Genomic DNA, 19,236 nt, shown 5'->3' with positions numbered 1-19,236 from the left:
TGCTTCTTTATCAACCCATCTAAGAGCTACAACCCAGGCTGAAATTCAGCAAACAAAAGACAAATAAAAACCTTGGTAGATTTTTTTTTTTTTTTTCTAAGGCTTTGCAAGTTTTGTGCTCATTGCCCAACCTGCATTTAGCAATTCTGATGTGCTACTGAGCTGACAGCCTGGGCTTGAGGGTGACTCCTCTTTCATCAGTCCCTCCACAACAGGCAATGAAAGCAAACTGCACTTTGAAAATTCTCCCCCATCATGCAAACTGACAGAGCCATGCGTTTCAAAAACTCACAGCCAATCTGTTGATCATTACTTATTTACCAAGCCCTTCAGGCTGAAAGTCCTGTAAAAACCATATTTGATGCTGTATACAGTTTCTTTTCTGCATGTGAAGTAAAGCACCCCTAACCTCAAACCATCACTTTCTATTGCACATGAAATGCACCATGTAACAGTAAAGTATTTAATATATATGGTATAATATATCTACAGGAAATGTATTTGTGTAGAAGGAGGGTATGCTGTATTTCGTAATTTGATGTTTTGCTGAAGGCTATGACTTGAAACAGCCCACACCTAGCACAGGGGACCTGTCAGCCAAGTACCCAGGAGCCAGCTGAATAAAGAAGTACCCTTAAGCAGCAAAACTCTGACATGGCTTTGAAGCATATGAAAACAGTGTAAATAACTCTCCAGCATTATTATCACTCAGGATCAAAACAAACAAACAAACAAAAAATAGACATACTCTATAAACTAAATAGGGACAGTGCACTTGGTTCCAGTTTTCACATATTTTATTATTTATTATTTTATTATTCATTTTACTTTTGCTTTCCTAAATTTATGGGTAAAATTGTTCCATAAGGTTACCTCCAAACTGAATTGATTTTAAGCTAAATAGTAGTCTGGCAAGTAGCCACAGAAAGTAAGGCACTTTGCAGACACCTCCCCTCCCCCCCGCCCCCCCCCATTTACAAAATTGCAATAGCAGTTTTTAGCACCGGCCGGCACGCTGAATGCTCTGCGCTGCTCCCGACAGTCATAGAGTTCCTATGAGAACGCAGAGCATTCAGCATGCTGGCCTGTGCTAAAAACTGCTATCGTGGTTTTGTAAAAAGGGGGGACCGTTCTTGTTCTCCTCTTTCAGAACTATAAACACGCTTGATTATTGATGTTATGCTAACAAGCTGGGCCCATCAGATACAACAACCACCCCCCAAAAACCTTTAATGAAACAATGAAGTAGGCTGCTATTAAACTGTAGTAGTTTGACCTAAAGACTAATGCCAGTGCAAGGACTTCTAATTCATTATTTCAGTTAATGTATTAATTTTATAGCTGACTGTCTTCCCTAATTTTACAAAATCACAGTGCGCTTTTTAGCGCCGGCCAGGGTGGTAACAGCTCCGATGCCATAGAATTCCTATGAGCATCAGAGCTGTTACCACCGCAGCTGGTGCTAAAAACTGTGCTACGATTTTGTAAAAGGGTGGGGGAGGGTGTGTGTGTGTGAGTGTCTTAACAAAGGAGCAGGTGGTGAGACAATCTTAATGTAAAAGAGTGTACTTCCCTCAAATTGTTGTATCTACTAGTTTATTGCTCACTAGTGAAAAACTTAGGAATGTCCTCATGTTATTTGCACATTTGTCCTTGTCAGTAGAGAATGACACGAGGACAAATATTTCCCTGTCCCCACGGGAACTCATTTTCCAATCCCCTGAGTTCTTTTCCTGTCCCTGCCCCATTCCTGCAAGTTCTGTCCTCATTGCACAAGCCTCAAACACTTTAAAATCTTAAGTGCTAATAAAAGACTGCATCGACTAGCATCTAGAAAGAAATAAACTGATGAAAACAAGCCAACATGGATTCTGCAAGGGAAGATCATGTCTAATGAACTTATTGCACTTCTTCGAAGGAATAAACAAGCAAATGGACATCGTATACTTGGATTTTCAAAAATCCTTCGACAAGGTACCCCATGAGCGCCTACTTAGAAAACTAAAGAACCTTGGGGTGGAAGGGGATGTACATAGATGGATCAAAAATTGGTTGGCAGGTAGGAAGCAAAGGGTAGGAGTAAAGGGCCACTACTCGGACTGGAGAAGGGTCACGAGTGGTGTTCCACAGGGGTCGGTACTCGGACCGCTGCTGTTCAATGTATTCATAAATGACCTAGAAACAGGGCTGAAGTGCAAAGTTATAAAATTTGCTGACGACACAAAACTTTTTAGTGGGGGTAGGAATAAAGAGGACTGTGAAGATTTACAAAGGGACCTGAACAAACTGGGAGAGTGGGCAAATAAATGGCAGATGAAGTTTAATGTAGAGAAATGTAAAGTCTTGCATGTAGGAAACAGAAACCTGATGTACAGCTAGTAATGGGTGAAAGTAGCCTAGAGAAGGACTTAAGGGTTATGGTGGACAAAACAATGAAGTCATCGGCACAGTGTGCAGTGGCCTCTAAGAAGGCGAACAGAATGCTAGGTATTATCAAGAAAGGTATTACAACCAGAACGAAGGACATTATCCTGCTGTTGTATCGGGCAATGGTGTGCCTGCATCTGGAGTACTGGGTCCAATATTGGTCGCTGTACCTTAAAAAGGAAGGATATGGCGATACTCGAGAGGGTTCAGAGGAGAGCGAAGCGACTGATAAAGGGTATGGAAAACCTTTCATATGCAGAAAGGTTAAAGAAACTGGGCCTCTTTTCCCTGGAGAAGCGGAGGCTTACAGGGGACATGATAGAGACTTACAAGATCATGAAGGGCATGGAGAAAGTAGAGAGGGACAGATTTTTCAAACTTTCAAAAACTACAAGACCAAGAGGGCATTTGGAAAAATTAAGGGGACAGATTCATAACCAATGCTAGTAAGTTCTTCTTCACCCAAAGGGTGGTGGACACCTGGAATGCGCTTCCAGAGGGTGTGATATGACAGAGTACGCTACTGGGTTTCAAGAAGGGATTTGATGATTTCCTGTAGGAAACAGGGATTGAAGGGTACAAATAGAGGATTACTATACAGGTCCTGGAACTGATGGGCCGCCGCGTGAGCAGACTGCTGGGCGTGATGGACCTCTGGTCTGACCCAACAGAGGCACTGCTTATGTTCTTATGTTTATGTTCTTAAGTAGCAACATTCTAGAGCTCAGATTGTGATGTCTTAATGCCTCATTCCACCAATGCCTAAGCTCTGTCTTCATCAGCACAAGCCTCGAACACTTTAAAATCATAAGTATTCGAGGTTTGTACGGTTAAGGCAGAGCTCACAGGAATGGGAAGGGACAGCGATATTGTGCTCCTGCGAGGGACGGGGAAAAACTTGTCCCCATGTCATTCTCTACTTATCAGTATAAAAATTCTAGTTTCATTTACCAGAAATCATTATTTCACGGTATCATAAACAAAAGCTTTTGCATTGTTTTGTATTGTGTGTAGCTTTCTTTTTAATGCTCTTTTACATTATTAATATTTATAGCTTTCATTGATGGTTTTAAATGCAATGTGCATAAGAACATAAGAATAGCCATATTGGGTCAGAACAATGGTCCATCTAGTCCAGTATCCTGCTTCCATCAGTGACCAATTCAGGTCATAAATACCTGGCAAAAATCCAAATAGTTGCAACACAGGGCTTCCCCTTGTCTAGCTCAATAGCGGAACATAGACTTTTCCTCCAGGAATTTGGCCAAACATTTTTTAAACCTAGCTATACTAACCGCTATTGCCATATCCTCTGGCAATGACTTCGAGTTTAAGCATGCGTTGAGTGAAAAAAAATATTTCCTCTTACTTGTTTTAAAATAATTTCCATGTAACTTCATTGAGTATCCCCTAGAATAAAACAATTGATTTTCATCAACCTGTTCTACACCACTCAGGATTTTGAACACCTCAATCATATTCTCCCTCAGCTATCTCTTTTCCAAGCTGAAGAGCTCTAATCTCTTTAGCCTTTTCTCATGAGAGGAGTTCCATCCCTTTTATCATTTTGGTCACTCTTCTAATTCCACTGTATCTTTTTTGATATATGGCAACCAAAATTGAATGCAACGCTCAAGGGGAGGTTGCACAATGGAGCAATTTTTCTTGGGTGCTGACTCCTAAGGTAGACCCTATCATCAGGTAACTATGATTGGGATTATTCTTCCCAATGTGCATCACTTTGCATTTGTCCACATTAACGGCCTCTTTTACAAAGCCATGCTAGCATATGCGCTGCGCTAATGGCCCCGAAGCCCATAGAGATTTAAAGGTCTTCGGGGCTGTTGCCGCGCAGCAGCCGCTAGCGTGGCTTTGTAAAAGAGGCCGTAAATTTCACCTGCCATTTGGCTGCCCAATCTTTCATTTTCCTAAGGTCTTCCTAAAATGTTTCATAGTCCACATGTTTTATCAACTTTGAATAGTTTTATGGCATGTTCAAATTTAATCACCTCATTTGTCATTCCAATTTCCAGATCATTTATAAATATGTTAAACAGAGCTGGTCTCTGACGCAGAGTACAGATCTCTGACGCACTCCACTATTCACCTTCTTCCATTGAGAAAAATGGCCATTAAGCCTAACATTTCTTCTCTGTACCAATTCATAATCCACAACAGAATATTGCCTCCTATACCATGACTTTTTATTTTTTCAGGAGTCTCTCACGAGGAACTTAGTCAAATGCTTTCTGAAAATCTAGATACATACATCAACCAGTTCAATATTATCCACGTGTTTATTCATCCCTTCAAAGAAATGAACCAAACTGGTGAGGCAAGACTTCTCTTGGCTGAATCCATGTTAACTCTGTCCCATTAAGCCATGTTTGTCTATGTGTTCCATAATTTTATTCTTTATAATATTTTCCAATATTTTGCCTGGCATTTAAATCATGCTTACTGGTTTGTAATTTCCTGGATCATCCAGGGAACATTTTTTTTAAAATCAAATACTTTAAATGATTTTAATGAAGGGTTACAGATCACTAATAGCATTTCACATTTGAGTTCTTTCAGATTGAATACCATCCAGTCCAGATGATTTACTACTTTTTAATTTGTCGACTTGACTCGGTACATCTTCCAGATTCACCAAGATTTCTTTTAGCTCCTCCTAATCTTCACTCTTGAAAACCATTTTAGGTATAGATAAATCTCATATATCTTCTTCCGTAAAGATTGAAGCAAGGAATCCATTCAAGGGCAAATGCACAAAACTCCAGTGCTTTAAAGCTATAGCACCAAACTCCAGCCTAATTATAGTGACAAATATGCACGCTGTTGTTTTTGAGCAGGATGCACTGGACAGGGGCAGGACTTCCATTTTGAAAAGGCAGGCCCTGAAGCAGGAGGGAGTGTGCATCCCTCCTGATGATCTTCAAAATAAGGTACAGGAGTTTGGGGGTGATGGGGGGTCCTGGCCTATACAGCAAGGGGGAGAGGGCCCTTGAGCTGGGAGGACCTGGCTCACTAGACCACTGGGATTGGTTTTATGTGTGTGGGGTGGTGGAGGGCTCAACAGGATGGGGGATTTGGTAGGCTATGTTTGTAGGGCTTGAAAGTGGCAAGGGGTTCGGGTCCTCCACTGGACCACTAGGGCCATTATTGAAAGATTCGGGGGATCGGCAGGAGGGGAATTAGAGTGAATCTTGGAGGGTGTGGGGGGGATTAGTGGAAGAGGTTAATGTGTTGTGGCTTCAGGGGGGACTGGGGGGTTTGGGTACATTTGGAGATCTGAGCTCTCCTACAAATTACTTTCCTGTCAGTGTGTAAGCTAGTTAGTGCTTAGTCACAGACAGGAAAGTAAGTCTATGAGAGCTCAGATCTGCCGTAAAAGATAGCATGCTAAAGGTAGGCGTTCCTTTCTATGCATTACAAAGAGTTCTCATTTTAATATTAATGAGCATAGGATTCTCGGTGGCTGCTACTGCTACTGATAAAAGCCACTGAGAGCCCTTTTGTGCATTAGAGTCTGAAGTTACTCAAAACCTACACTGGTAGACTGGCTAGAACCAGTCTTACTCAAATGGTATGCTTTTGAACATCTGCCCCTCAGTCTCTCTGCTATGTTCCCTTTTGCTTCTTGATGATCTAACAGGCTTTCTGCTTCCGATATACCTGAAAAAGTTATTACTATAATATTTTGCCCTTGTGGAAAGTTTCTCTTTACATTCTCTTTTAGCCTTCTTTATCAATAGTTTGCATCTAACTTGCCAGTGCTTATGTTTCTTCTTATTTTCTTCATTCAGATCCTTTTTCTATTCTTTAAAGGATGTTCTTTTAGCTCCAATAGCCTCTTTCACTTCACCTTTTGATCATGCTGGCTGTTGTTTGCTCTTCTTTCCACCTTTGTTAGTTTGTGGAATAAATCTGGTCTGGGCTTCCAAGATGGTATTTTTAAATGGCATCCATGCCTGGTTTAAAGTCCTAACCTTTTGCGGCCGATCCTTTTAGCTTAGATTATTGTTATGTGTTGTAAGAGGTTTAGATCTGTCTTTCTCTGGTAAGGTTTTATTTATGAAAGCTTATAAATAAATAAATAGTGAATTTCCTCATTTTAAAAGTGTCAGAATTTGCATCAAGGCAATCAAGCTCTCCATTTATTAACATAATCTATAAGGCAAAGAGAGCAGAAGGGAATACTTTCCCATGCTATCCTGTTATTGTGAGTCACCTATGCTCTAAAGTAGATGAGAAAGGAACACAGAACCATTCTCTCTTCTAAATTTGCTGACAAAGACTCCAATTAGTAGCAATTGTAATAATGCTTTTTAGTTGGATACATGTTTGTCCACTAGGAATGGAAATCATACCTCCAACTAATTTCTCATATGCCCTTATTATTATACTAATTTCCTATGCCCTTATTGTAACTTTACCCCCTTTCCTCGTTTTCATGTTAGTTATTACTGGAATTTGATGTTTTTATGTTTATAATTGTTTTATTATATTATGTACATCGCTTAGAAAATTCAAAATAGGTGATACATCAAGAGTTAAATAAACTTGAACTTTAAACTTGAACTTCACGTGATTATGTAGGTTATATATGTTCCTGCTTTACTTACTTAGTAGTGCTGCCCGATTCATGATTCGAATTGATTCAACAATTCACTTCGGCAGAATTGATTCGAATCGATTTAAAAACAAAAAAAAAATTCAGCCTTCCAATTCGGTGACTGACCTTCCCCCCTTGCCCCCTAAAGCAGGATCGGCAGCGTTGACTCTTGCTGGTTGGCCGCTGCCGCTCCTGCTTTACAGGGCGAGGGGGGGGGGTGTCAGTCGGGAAGTGCTGCGGTGTTTGGCTTCCCCCCTGGCCTCCCGCACATCCATTTACCTAATGCCAGCAGCGGAGCAGCCTGCAGAGAGGATTGCCGGCACTTTAGCGATCTTTGCAGGTTATCATAGGCCTCTGCAGCTGTCTTCCCTCTGCCGTGATCCTGCCTCTGATGTCAGAGGAGGGGCGGGACCATGGCAGAGGGAAGACAGCTCCAGAGGCCTGTGGCAACCTGCAAGGATCGCTAAAATACCGGCGATCCTCTCTGCAGACTGCTCCACTGCTGGCATTAGGTAAATGGATCTGCGGGAGGTCAGGGGGGAACACACAGGCCTTCCATGGGGGGGGGGAGGTGCAGGCCTTCAGGAGGGACAAGCCTTTTGGGGGGACAGGCCTTCAGGGGTAACAGGCCTTCAAGGGGTACTGCAGGCCTACAGGAGTGGGGTGCAGGCCTTCAGGGATGGAGTAAAGGCCTTCAGGGGAGTAGTGCAGGCCTTCAGGGGGACAGGCCTTCAGCGATGGGGTACAGGCCTTCAAGGGGTGGTGCAGGCCTTCAGGGGGTACATGCCTTTGGGGAGGACAGGCCTTCGGGGGGGGGGAAGGCTTTCGTGGAGGGGCCCTGGTGTACAAGTACATGGATGGAGGGACGGAAGGGAGTTCAAAGAGACGTACATATGCCGGACATTGGGGGAAGAAATAATGGGTCTAAAAACAGAGGAGAGGGAGAGAGATGGTTGAAATGGGATTTAGGGAGGGAAGGGACAGAAAGGGAGAAAAGTTGGACACAAAGGATGGTGTGGAGGGGGATAGAGATCCTGGATAGGAGGGTAGTTGGGAAGAGAATGGGAGAGATAGTGGACCCTGGGGTGGTGGGGATGGAGGGAGAGATGCTGGATGAAAGGGTAGTTGAGAAAAGGTTAATCTGAGGATGGGGATGAAAAAAAGGAAAGATGCCAAACCTCCGGGGGAGGGAAGGGAAACGGAAGGGGAGGACAGAGATGGAAGATGGATGGTTAGCACGGAGAAAGAAGAAAACGACAAATGGGCAGGAAACCCTGGCAAGCAAGTTATCAGAAGACAACCAGAGCCTGGGACCAAAATGATTTGAATAATGACCAGACAACAAAAGGTAGAAAAAATAATTCTATTTTCTGTTTTGTGATTACAATATGTCAGATTTGAAACGTGTATCCTGCCAGAGCTGGTGTTAGACCACGAACGTGAGCTAGGATTTAACAGAGAGAGGAAAAGTCCTTTTGTTTGTTTATTTTGTTTCCACCACAGCGCCAGTGTTGGTAGGAGAGGGCAAAGGGGGTGAAGAGGCTATAAAATAAACCCACCAGGATGTTTGAAAAAAAGAAAAAAAAAACACCCACTTGGACAGGAAAATCAAATAAAAAAATTGATTCAACAGGCTGAATTGAATCGATATTTTTTTCCTAAATTGAGCAGCACTATTACTTAGGCACATATACTAGCATTATAGATGCACTGATATCTGATTATACTAGTCTTATTTGACGCTCATTTTTAAAGCAGATATTTGTCTCAAAAGTTCCAAAAATATCCATCTGCCAAAAAAGTCTAAATCACAATTTCAAATAGGTAGAATTAGAATGTTTTTCACTTAGGTCAACCAAATAGCAAATGGTCATATTGGAGACACATTTTGGGTGGGCAAAAATTAAGACATCTTTTACTGCCTCTTTTATCAAATTGCGCTTGCAGTTTGTAGCACAGTGAGCCCCTCTGAATGGCCCACTATGCTCCCAACGTTCATAGAGTTCCTATGAGTGACGGGAGCAGCACAGGCCATTCAGCGCGGCCCTCTGCGCTAAAAACTGCTAGCGCAATTTGACAGAAGAGGCCCTTAGTGATAATGGAACAGGAGTCTAAATTTTTTTTAAAAGTGCTCTGAGGGATTAAATGTCTAAATTGTGCCCTGAATGTTTTCTACAATGTTCCATTATTGCAGAAAAATGTCTAAATCATAAGCACACCTTAATCTCCCCCCCAAACCACGCCTCTAACATGTCCCCTTGAAATGTGGTGGGGGTGCCGGCACTTCTCCAAGCACTCACACCACATTCAAACTCCTCCTTCCCATCCTGTACCTCTTTAAATCTTCGCCTAAGTGAGCAACTTCTCCTGGCTGGCTCCTCTGAAATCACTTCCTAGTTGTGGGGCCAAGAAGTGATGTCAGAGGGAAAGCCATTGCCGGTTTGAGCAACAGGCTAGAGAAGCTGCTCGTTCTGGCAAAGATTTAAAGAGGGACAGGGAGAGGGAGGGCACGAGTGTGGCATGGGGAGCAGGGAGGGGTGCTACCGACCCAGGCACCTTCTACCCTCACTACGCCACTGCGGGGACAATCAATTTAACCAGACAGGAGCAATTTCTGACTGGCTAAATCTCTTTGAATATTGACCTCACAGAGTACAATTAATCTGCAGTATTTAGCTAGCTGGGAATGGCTTCTGGATGGCTAAATACAACTAAGCCGACTATCCACTGATATTCTGTGGAAGATAGATGGCTATTTCCTGCTGAATATCCCAGTCAGCCAATGAATATTGGTGGTGACTAGCTATGTCACACAACATAGTCAGACACCACCAATGTTCATTGGCTGACCTGATAAATTTAGTGACCAGATAGACCCGCCTAAAATACAGGTCTATCTTTGGCTGCTATATCTTAGCCAGCCAGTCAATGAATATTAGCTTGGCTGGGTAAATCTTTGACAGCTGCATTTAACTCAGAAATGCAATGCTGGTGGCTAAGTACAGCCCCAACATTGACTATCCAGGTTCACTGTCAACCATTGGAGGAGCCAGACTACATCTCACTGCCTGAATATCGGCCCCAGTGTCCATAAATACAATTTTATATACTTAAAAATGAACACATGCAGAGAAATGAAACATACTAAAAAGAATGGGCTCATAATTAAAAAAAAAAGTCTAAAAAGTGGCCTAAATGGGTACTTGGACGATCAAAAAGCCTGATCGTCCAAGTACCCATAATCAAAGCTGGTTTTAGACATATCTAAAACCAGCTTAGGCCTTTCCCCTGACTCTAAACGCACAGAGAGAAAAGAGGCGTTTTTAGAGGAGGGGAAAGGGCAGGCGGTGGGCGGGAGGTGGGTCGACCTACACCTAGGTGTACAACACATATAACCAAAGAATTGATAGGTTGCCTAGTTGGTACTTATACGTTTTGACTTAGACCAAGTCAAAACAGGTATAAGTGCCGAAAAAGGGGCCGCTGAGCTGATGGTGGCTGGCATGATCAGTTCAGCGGCCCGGCAACCTACCCACCCCCCACCGCAAGCATCACGGCAGGAGAGATGCCTCATCTCCCCTACCATGATGCGATCACCCCTCTACCTGAACTGCCATGACCCACGGCAGGAGAGATGCCCAATCTCTCCTGCCGCGGGCTGTGGCAGTGCGGATAGAGGAGAGATCGCATCACGGCAGGGGAGATGGCCAATCTCTCCTGCCGCGATACATCACCCCCCACACACACTATCGTTGCAGGAGGGAGCCCAAGCCCTCTTGCCCCGTCCCCCGCCATCGGGGCAAGAGGGAGCCCAAGACCTCTTGCCCCGTTGAACCGCGACCCCCCCCAATGACATCGGGGCAAAAGGGAGCCCAAGTCCTCTTGCCTCGTGATCCCCAACCCCTCTCAAGTCCTATGGGGCCAGGAGGGAGCCCAAGACCTCCTGGCCCGGCAATCTCCAACCCCACTCCCCCCCATACGATCCGGCCAGGAGGGAGCCCAGGCCCTCCTGGCCCGGCGACACCCTCTAACCCCCACTAAAATACGGGCAGGAGGGATCCCAGGCCCTCTTGCCCTCGATGCAACCCCTCCCAAACCCCCAATTGCCCCCCCCACTGACCCGCGACCCCCCTGCCGACCTCATGACCCCCCACTCCCCACCCCCCTTCCCCGTACCTTAAAATTGTTGGTCGGACAGATGGGTGCCAAGCCCGTCTGTCCGACAGGCCAGCCATCTTGGGAATGGCTGGCGTTAGGGCCTGATTGGCCCAGGCGGCTCAAACCCTGCCCACAGGTGGGGCTTGAGGCGCCTGGGCCAACCGGAATCGGCCCAGTTGTCTTAGGCCCCTCCTGTGGGCGGGGCCTTAGGCACATGAGTGCTTCTATAAACCTTTAAATGAGTACTCTAGAATAGAGCTAAATGGGATAATTAAGGATATAGTAGATATTGCCTTGAAAAGAGGTATGCTGACTGTTAAAGAAGCTGTGTTCCTTACTAACAAATACCCTACTACTCCTTATATCTATTTTTTGCCTAAGGTTCATAAGAATTTGGACAGACCCCCTGGGTGTCCAATAGTTTCAACTAGAAGGTCGGTTCTTGAACCTCTTTCTCAGCTTGTGGACAAATTTTTGCAAAAAGCAGTTCAATTGATACCTTCTTACATTAAAGACAGCTCTCATATGATCAATGTGATGGAAAATTGTACTTCAATAAGTGAGGGGGATTTCTTAGTAACTATGGATGTAGCAGCCCTGTATACAAATATCCCGCAGGGTGAAGCTTTAACAGTTATTGCTGATACGCTACAGGAGATCAATGATGGTCAACAGCGAATTTCTATTGATTTTCTGCTACAATTGGCTGAACTAGTTATTAAGAGAAATTACTTCTGGTTTAAGGGTTCATTTTTTGAACGAGTCCACGATGTTGCTATGGGGGCTACCCTGGCACCCTTGGTGGCTTCCCTGTATATGGTGAAATTTTAAAAACAAGTTATCTATACTTCCCACTTTTTTGGTAAGATTCAATGTTGGAAAAGGTTTTTAGATGATATTTTTTTTATGGAGTGGTACTATGGATGAATTATTGAAATTTTCAAAATGGATTAATAATCAGAATAATAATTTGAAATTTGAGATTAAATTTGATTCGGTATCTATTGAATTTCTGGATTTATTAATTATGAAAAACCAAAATAGGCTTACTACTTCTTTAAACCAGAAATCAATAGAGAGAAATACTTTGTTGGCTCACCATACTTTCCATCCTCATCATCTAAAATATAACCTTCCAATTAGTCAGTTTCTGACTAATTGGAATCTGACTAATTGGAATAATCGAAATAATCTGAATAATTGGAATCTGACTAATTGGATTATTGAGAATCTGTACCTCCTTACAAGATTTTAAGAATGAATCAAAAATTATGGAGGAAAGACTCATTTCTCGGGGATATCCTAAGAGTTTGGTTAGAAAAGCTTATTTACGAGCTAGGTATGCCCAACGTCAGCTTCTATTGCAATATAGGAATACTGAAGATCTGGATCGTACAGTTTGTGTGCTTCCCTTTTCCACACTTTCTAAAGAATTTGTGACATCAGTTAAGAAACACTGGCATGTAGTGCAATTGCATCCAGTTCTGAATGAACTCCCAATTTCTGCTTATAAAAGATCTAGGAACATAGGGGAGCTAATTTGTAAAGTTAAAAAAGAGACAAGAGCTGATCAGACGGTGATTTATGGTACTCACACTAGTTGTAATGGTTGCCTGTGGTGTGAGTTTAATATACAAAGGCCAATGTGGACGGATCCGGGGTCAGGGCGGAAGATCTTTGCTAAGAAAATAACAAATTGTAATAGCAGTAATGTCATTTACATTTTACAATGTCAATGTAATAAAGTATACGAGGGAAGAACTAGCAGACCCATTAGGATCTGTCTTGACAAACATAAATCGCGTATTATAACTCAAAATGAACAAGCTCCAGTTGTAAAACATTGGCTTAAGAAGCAGCACACTATAGCAGATTGAGGTCGGGTGGGAGGGGGTGATCTAACTAAGTTGCTGAATTACAGGGAGCAAAAATGGATCTTTATGCTAAATACAGTCACACCAACTGGGTTAAAAGCTGGGCTGGAATGGATGACGTTGGTTTGAAGAGGGAGTGTCTGTGGGTGAGTCTGTGATTGGATGAATGATTAATGAATGGGTTTTAAGAGAGGAAGTTGAAATGCCGTGGCCATTTTAGATAGACACGGAGACAATGGTGTACTTTCTTAAATGGTGAGTTTATGTTCTTGAAGTATTTTAAAAGTGTTTGAATGATTTTGCAGATTTAATTTGTCTGTTACACTGACTACTATGTTATAACATTTTAGGGGAATGATCCTTGAAACAGCATATCAAGCGAAACGTTGAATTTGCGTCGGATCCCCATTCAGTGTATTCACTTAAGATGAGATAAGTTTTTCACTAAAATTTAACTTAACTTATAAATTTATTTAAATTATATGCATGAATTAAAACAAAATTAGTTCTACTGGCCAATGAGGAGGCTGGCTACTTTCATATTCGAGTGTTACATGAAATAGAACACTCGGGTGTAGCCGCTGAGGCCATAGAAAGTTTGATGAAATATTTCTACTGTGATTCAGAAGATGAGGAAGCATTATCTGACAAAATAGAAATCTATGAGTTTTTGCAAGCATGAACTTTCTGCATATATGAAATAATATGGAATATGATCAAATACAATAGAGTGTGGCACAAATTTATTTAATGATTAAGTAATGAAACATAGCATGCCCTACTAAAGAGTATTTTAGGAATGAAATTCACTGGATAGTTAGTGGACCATAGTTTACCTCTTGCCGTTTAGTCATGAGTACATTTGAGCATCTGCAATAAGATTATAAATACATTCTTTTTAATTGTACTCCATCATTTATATGTTAAGACCTTATTTCTGAATAATCCCAAATATTGGATTCATGATGTATATAATACCAGAGAGAGCTAAAAAGTGCAATCATAAAAGCTGAAGATATATGCATGACCTGCATATTTTCTGTGCTTTTGCAACACTTAAAAATTCTTGCTTTTCACAATTATACCTTTTATGGCTGTTTGAAAATGTTTGAATTTGGAAACACATGAATAAGGCAGTATTTTTCCTTTAATCATTTTGTATCAATTAATAGAGATTTGATTTCAGTAGACAAGGTAAAAGGAACATATTATTCAGGTTCATTTTTGATTGTGATTATACATCTCACTTATGGCCTTAAGCATAGAAAACCATATTCCAAAGGTTTTTAGAAGAAAGAGAACGACCTGAGGCAAGCTATCCACATGAGTTTCTCTGATTGGTTTGCTCTATCATTAGTGTCGCTGTTGCTTAAGAATAACATGTTGACTGGAAAGGGAGACAGCCAAGGCTTTAAAGTTGATGCATTCCTCAAACAGATTTTCAAACTGTTTTCTCTTGACAGAAAATTTTGAGCTGTATCATTAACCACTGACAAGCTGACACAGTAAATATTTCAGCCTTTGAGGAACTGTCTAACAGTTTTTTCCCCTGTTATTTTTAGGTTTGTATTTGTTGTTAGAAAGAGAAGAATAAAGATGCAGCAACATCTTATCGGGGAGCTCAGCCTCTTACCTCATCATTTTCGGAGAACAGTTGGGCGAGTTTCGCATGCCTCCATTACGCTGCTTTTTTTTGGGCGATAATGTCGACGGTTGCTCATCTTCAACTGCAAACACAGGCAAGTAGTGGTAAGACTCTGAACACCAATAGAAACACACACCGAATACACCACTTGAGATGCCAAAGAAACGGACACAACACTCTCACTCATTCGTGGGTAAGTCATGGCTCGCTTATTTTCAGACCCAACAACAAAGACCAAAATGTATTAGTTAAAGAGATCAAGACAGAGAACCATGGCTTGGAAGGAAAAGCCCAAATTAGTCACAAAAAGACACACCACTTACATTATTTTCATGGTTAATTTCTGTTAAACTGTGCAACTAAACAGTGCTTAAACTGCAAACAGAAGTGTAGGAGAATCCATCCCTATAAAAAGAAACTATATAGCTGCATTCCTGAGAATTTAAGGTGGTTTGTTATACTAGAAGTTTGTTAGTTTAGTGCAATAGGATTGCCTTCTAACCAGTGATCACTCTGTTATTCTACATTTTTCCTTTCAGGGTATATAGCAAGGCTACAGGACATGGAACTACATTTAAGAAGTATGGTCAAAGGCAGAGTAAAGATCATTATAAACTCTTCCTCCTCAAAACACGAACGAGAATATTTCCCTTTCAATTTAAGCACTGTTTACAGAGAGACAGGGTGAGTAATCCATCACTATAAACACAGAACGAATACAAATATGATTTGAATTCTAGACATCACCGCAACGAGCAAGCTTCTGCTAATGCACCAGATCAAATTTTAATTGTGCTCCTCATGTGCCAGAAATTGGGTCTCTGATTAGAGATGAAGAAAGCAAATCTACGGTGAATCATAGTTGCACAAATTTCCCATCACTGTGCACAGATCCCCAGCACACTTCCAGCATGGATCTCCAGCACATTCTTGTTATAGAAAAGGACAGTTATATCAATATTTCTCTTGGCACAGTGTCTTTACGGTAGAATATCATAGCAGGAGCATGCCCTAATGGATGTAACAGGTGCCTACATTTAAGTTACTACAAAGTGAATGGAGTCAAGACAAGCAAAGAAAAGTTAAGCACTCAGTGCTGATATCTAGCCGTAGGTGCTTAAGAGCCTATATTTAGAGAGTGAATACCAGGCCTAAAATTTTAAGCACCTAAGATATGCTGATTTTCTGTCTAAAAATTAGGTGCCTAGTTTCTCAGGTGTTCAGCATCTTTTAACTAGGGTCCTGTTCATACCCATTGAATTAAATAAAGGAATGATGAATAGGAAAGCTGGTTAGTCTACCTTCTCAAAGCAGCCAATGAGACTTACTCTTCTTGATATATTCCCTCAGCCACTATCAATACCCATGATCATGGATCAACAGCCAGTTACTAAAGTCCCCTCCTTTGCTCCTTGAATTTTTATTCTAGGCCTTCATAACTACTCTTTATCTACTACATTTACAGTGCTTCTTGCCTGTTTCCATACTATAAATTCTCACAGCTTTGATCCACAGACAATCCAAGTTTAGATTTTAGAGAGCAGGGTGGGGAAGATGGCAAAATAAAGAAGTAGAGAGACCAAAAAAAACATTGTGGAGTGACGATGTTCCTGAAATGGACTTTATTGAAAATTTCAAAGTTCCAAAAGTACAAATGAGCAATCCACATAAAAATAAAATAATCCACATAAAAACCTTAAGGACCTAATACGCTGAAAGCATAGGACCCAACATGGTCCGTGTTTCGACAAGATAGTCTTCTTCAGGGGTCCCTGAAAGCCCTATGGTAGAAGATATGTGGAGTAACAAGTATGTGGAAAAAGCGCTGCTTGAAACCAAAGCCTAGGCTCAATTGTACTTTTGGAACTTTGAAATTTTCAATAAAGTCCATTTCAGGAACATTGTTACAACACGGTGTTTTTTGGTTTCTCTTGGATTTTCTTCTCTGTGGATTTCCTAGGGTCAATTCTTTTGTTTCGATTGTAAAACAAAGCAGTAAACAAAGATGGCAAAACAAAGAAGTAAAACTTACAGTGTAAACCATCCCCCTTCTATCCCACCATCAAAAAAAAAAAAAAAAAAAAATATTTCTAAATACTGTAGGACATGCAGCTAACAAGAATAAGCACATCTAAATGCCAACTATCAGTTATGACAAGGGACATTTTAATTTTGGCAGGCTGTGAAATAGATTATAGGGTGAATATAAAGATATTGTAGCACATGAACTCTCCAGACATGAGTCATCCCCATAAAAAGGACCCGTGAGGAACAATGCCAGGAATTTTATTTTATTTTTTCACAGAAAGGGTGGTGTACTCCTTAAATGTCCTACCTGAGGAATTGATAGAAAAGACAGATAATGGAGGGGGAGGGGGGGGAGAAGCATGATATAAGCACACCGGGTGGTAATGAAGAATTGGGATAATTTGCATGAAAGGCAGCTCAGACCAAAACAGAAGTGGTTTGACTACTTGGTGCTTTCAAGAAGCCACTGGGCTAATCTGCACATAACAGCTGCTGCAACCTAAGCACCAGAGGTATAATAGCATCACGCTTCCAAGAAGCCTGAGATGATCCACATGAATGCACCACCATGAAAACCCAAATATCAATAAGCCTTTGGAGGCTGGATTCCATATTCGCCAGCCTGTCTCCTCCGTTCTATTAATGATCATCATTTGGTCCTCCCCAGCTCCAAACTGGCCCAGCTTGAACTTACTAGACACCGTGCATTTTACTTCACAGCCCATTTGCACTGGAATTCCCTTCCTCTTCAAATTCATGCTGAGCCTTCATTTAGGTTGTATTAAAGACTTGGCTTTTTCACCAAGCTTTTAAATTCTATGGGGTTTTTTTTAATGTTATTTTTTTTTACATCCTCTATGACCTTAATAGATGTGGCAATTATTTAAAAACTTGTTAATAAGACATTGAAAATGACCTGTATTGGTTAAAGAATGAGTTTTTTTCTAAGAAACACAGATGTGGATGATAAAACCTATATATGGGCAGCCAGAAAATATTCATTCATGTCATTTCCCATGTTAATTAAGGGAATATTTGTTTTATTTTTTTCTGTTTGGCTGTTTTGTCAGTCATTGATGGTAGTCTATGGTCTTTAGAAATAACACACACCATGTGGAAAGAGAGTGCACTCTTTTTCAGATGAGGTGTGCATGAATGCACCAGTTTGTACATATACGTGTGTGATAGTTCTACGGTTGGGAAACAGTGTGCCCTCTTTATAAAACAGTGCACCCTATAAACACCACAAAAAAACCCAGCCATTAGATTACTTTCCTATAGACCAGTGCTCTCAAACTGTGTGCCATGGCACAGTGGTATACTCCAAAGAGATTCCAGGTGTGCCATGAGAGATTCCAGAATTCTGCTTTATTTTTAAAAATTCCCTTTATAAGTATACACTCAACAGATGACATGTACATCATGTAGGCAAGAGTCTGTTGATGTTGACGTTTTGAGCATCTGTGTGCTTAAGGATACAACTGCCCAGAAAAACATAATTCTTTGACGTGACTGGTCCTTGAAAACTAACGGCAAGTAATTTTAGTTTTATTTTTTATAGAGTAATTATCCTAATTTGTGCAACAAAACAATCAAGGTTTTGTTACCATTTGGATCTTCTTATCTTTGTGAACTTGGATTTTCAGCTCTGACAGAAATTAAATCAGAAAAAAAAGAGAATGACTGCAGATGGTGGATGATGAAATGTGTGTTTGCTTGTCGACTATTGAGCCGCTTTTTGAGTTAATTTGTACTCAAAAACAAGCACATCCATCGCATTGATTAGCAATTCTATTCTATCTACTTTAGTATCACTGTTGTTATAATTACCTATACATAGCTCAAAGAACTTTAAATAAATTTAATTTTTTGTTGGTTTTGTAATTTTATCATTTCAATTATGTGCCGCGAAAAACATTTGCTCCATTTAGTGTGCTAGAACTAAAATTGTTTTTGAGACACTGCTATAGACTAACTGATAAAATTCAAACTGCTAACTCTCACCTTCAAGGTTTATAGCCTCGGCCTCCCAGACTATCTGGCAAATCTCACTACTCCATATTCGCTAACCTATCTCATCCGTTCTATTAATGATCATCATTTGGTCCTCCCCAGCTCCAAATTGGCCCAGTTTGAACCTACTAGATACCGTGCTTTTTACTTCACAGCCCATTTGCACTTCAAATTCATGCTGAGCCTTCATTTAAAAAAAATTAAGGTTGTATGAAAAACTTGGCTTTTTCACAAAGCTTTTAATAATACATACATTATCGCTGCTACTGCCTACTTGTCTTTGCCCATTTTATGCTTCTATCCTTCTCACTCCTCCTCCTTAGCTGCAAACGTATAATAATAATAATTTATTTTTTTGTATACCGCCATACCCAGGGAGTTCTAGGCTGTTCACAACAAATAGATGAATTACATACGATTGAACAAGGAAGAACATAGCAAGGCAATCGAAAGGTCAAAACTTGTTTACATTG

The 19,236-nt window shown here is 41.1% G+C and overlaps 1 protein-coding gene across 4 annotated transcripts in view; it reads right to left on the bottom strand.

Moving 5' to 3' along the window:
* Positions 1-19,236, bottom strand: part of KCNMA1 (potassium calcium-activated channel subfamily M alpha 1) — a 1,372,671-nt gene that overhangs the window by 268,625 nt on the left and 1,084,810 nt on the right. For all 4 annotated transcript variants that reach the window (XM_033940852.1, XM_033940853.1, XM_033940854.1 and 1 more), the window contains one exon: positions 14,711-14,804. In XM_033940852.1, the coding sequence (XP_033796743.1) occupies positions 14,711-14,804 (94 nt within the window). The remainder of the gene's footprint in view (positions 1-14,710; positions 14,805-19,236) is intronic.

The sequence above is a fragment of the Geotrypetes seraphini genome, chromosome 4, assembly GCF_902459505.1.
Source record: "Geotrypetes seraphini chromosome 4, aGeoSer1.1, whole genome shotgun sequence".
NCBI lineage: Eukaryota > Metazoa > Chordata > Amphibia > Gymnophiona > Dermophiidae > Geotrypetes > Geotrypetes seraphini.
The sequence above is the reverse complement of the archived record's forward strand: the minus strand, read 5'-3'. Positions and strand labels throughout refer to the sequence as shown.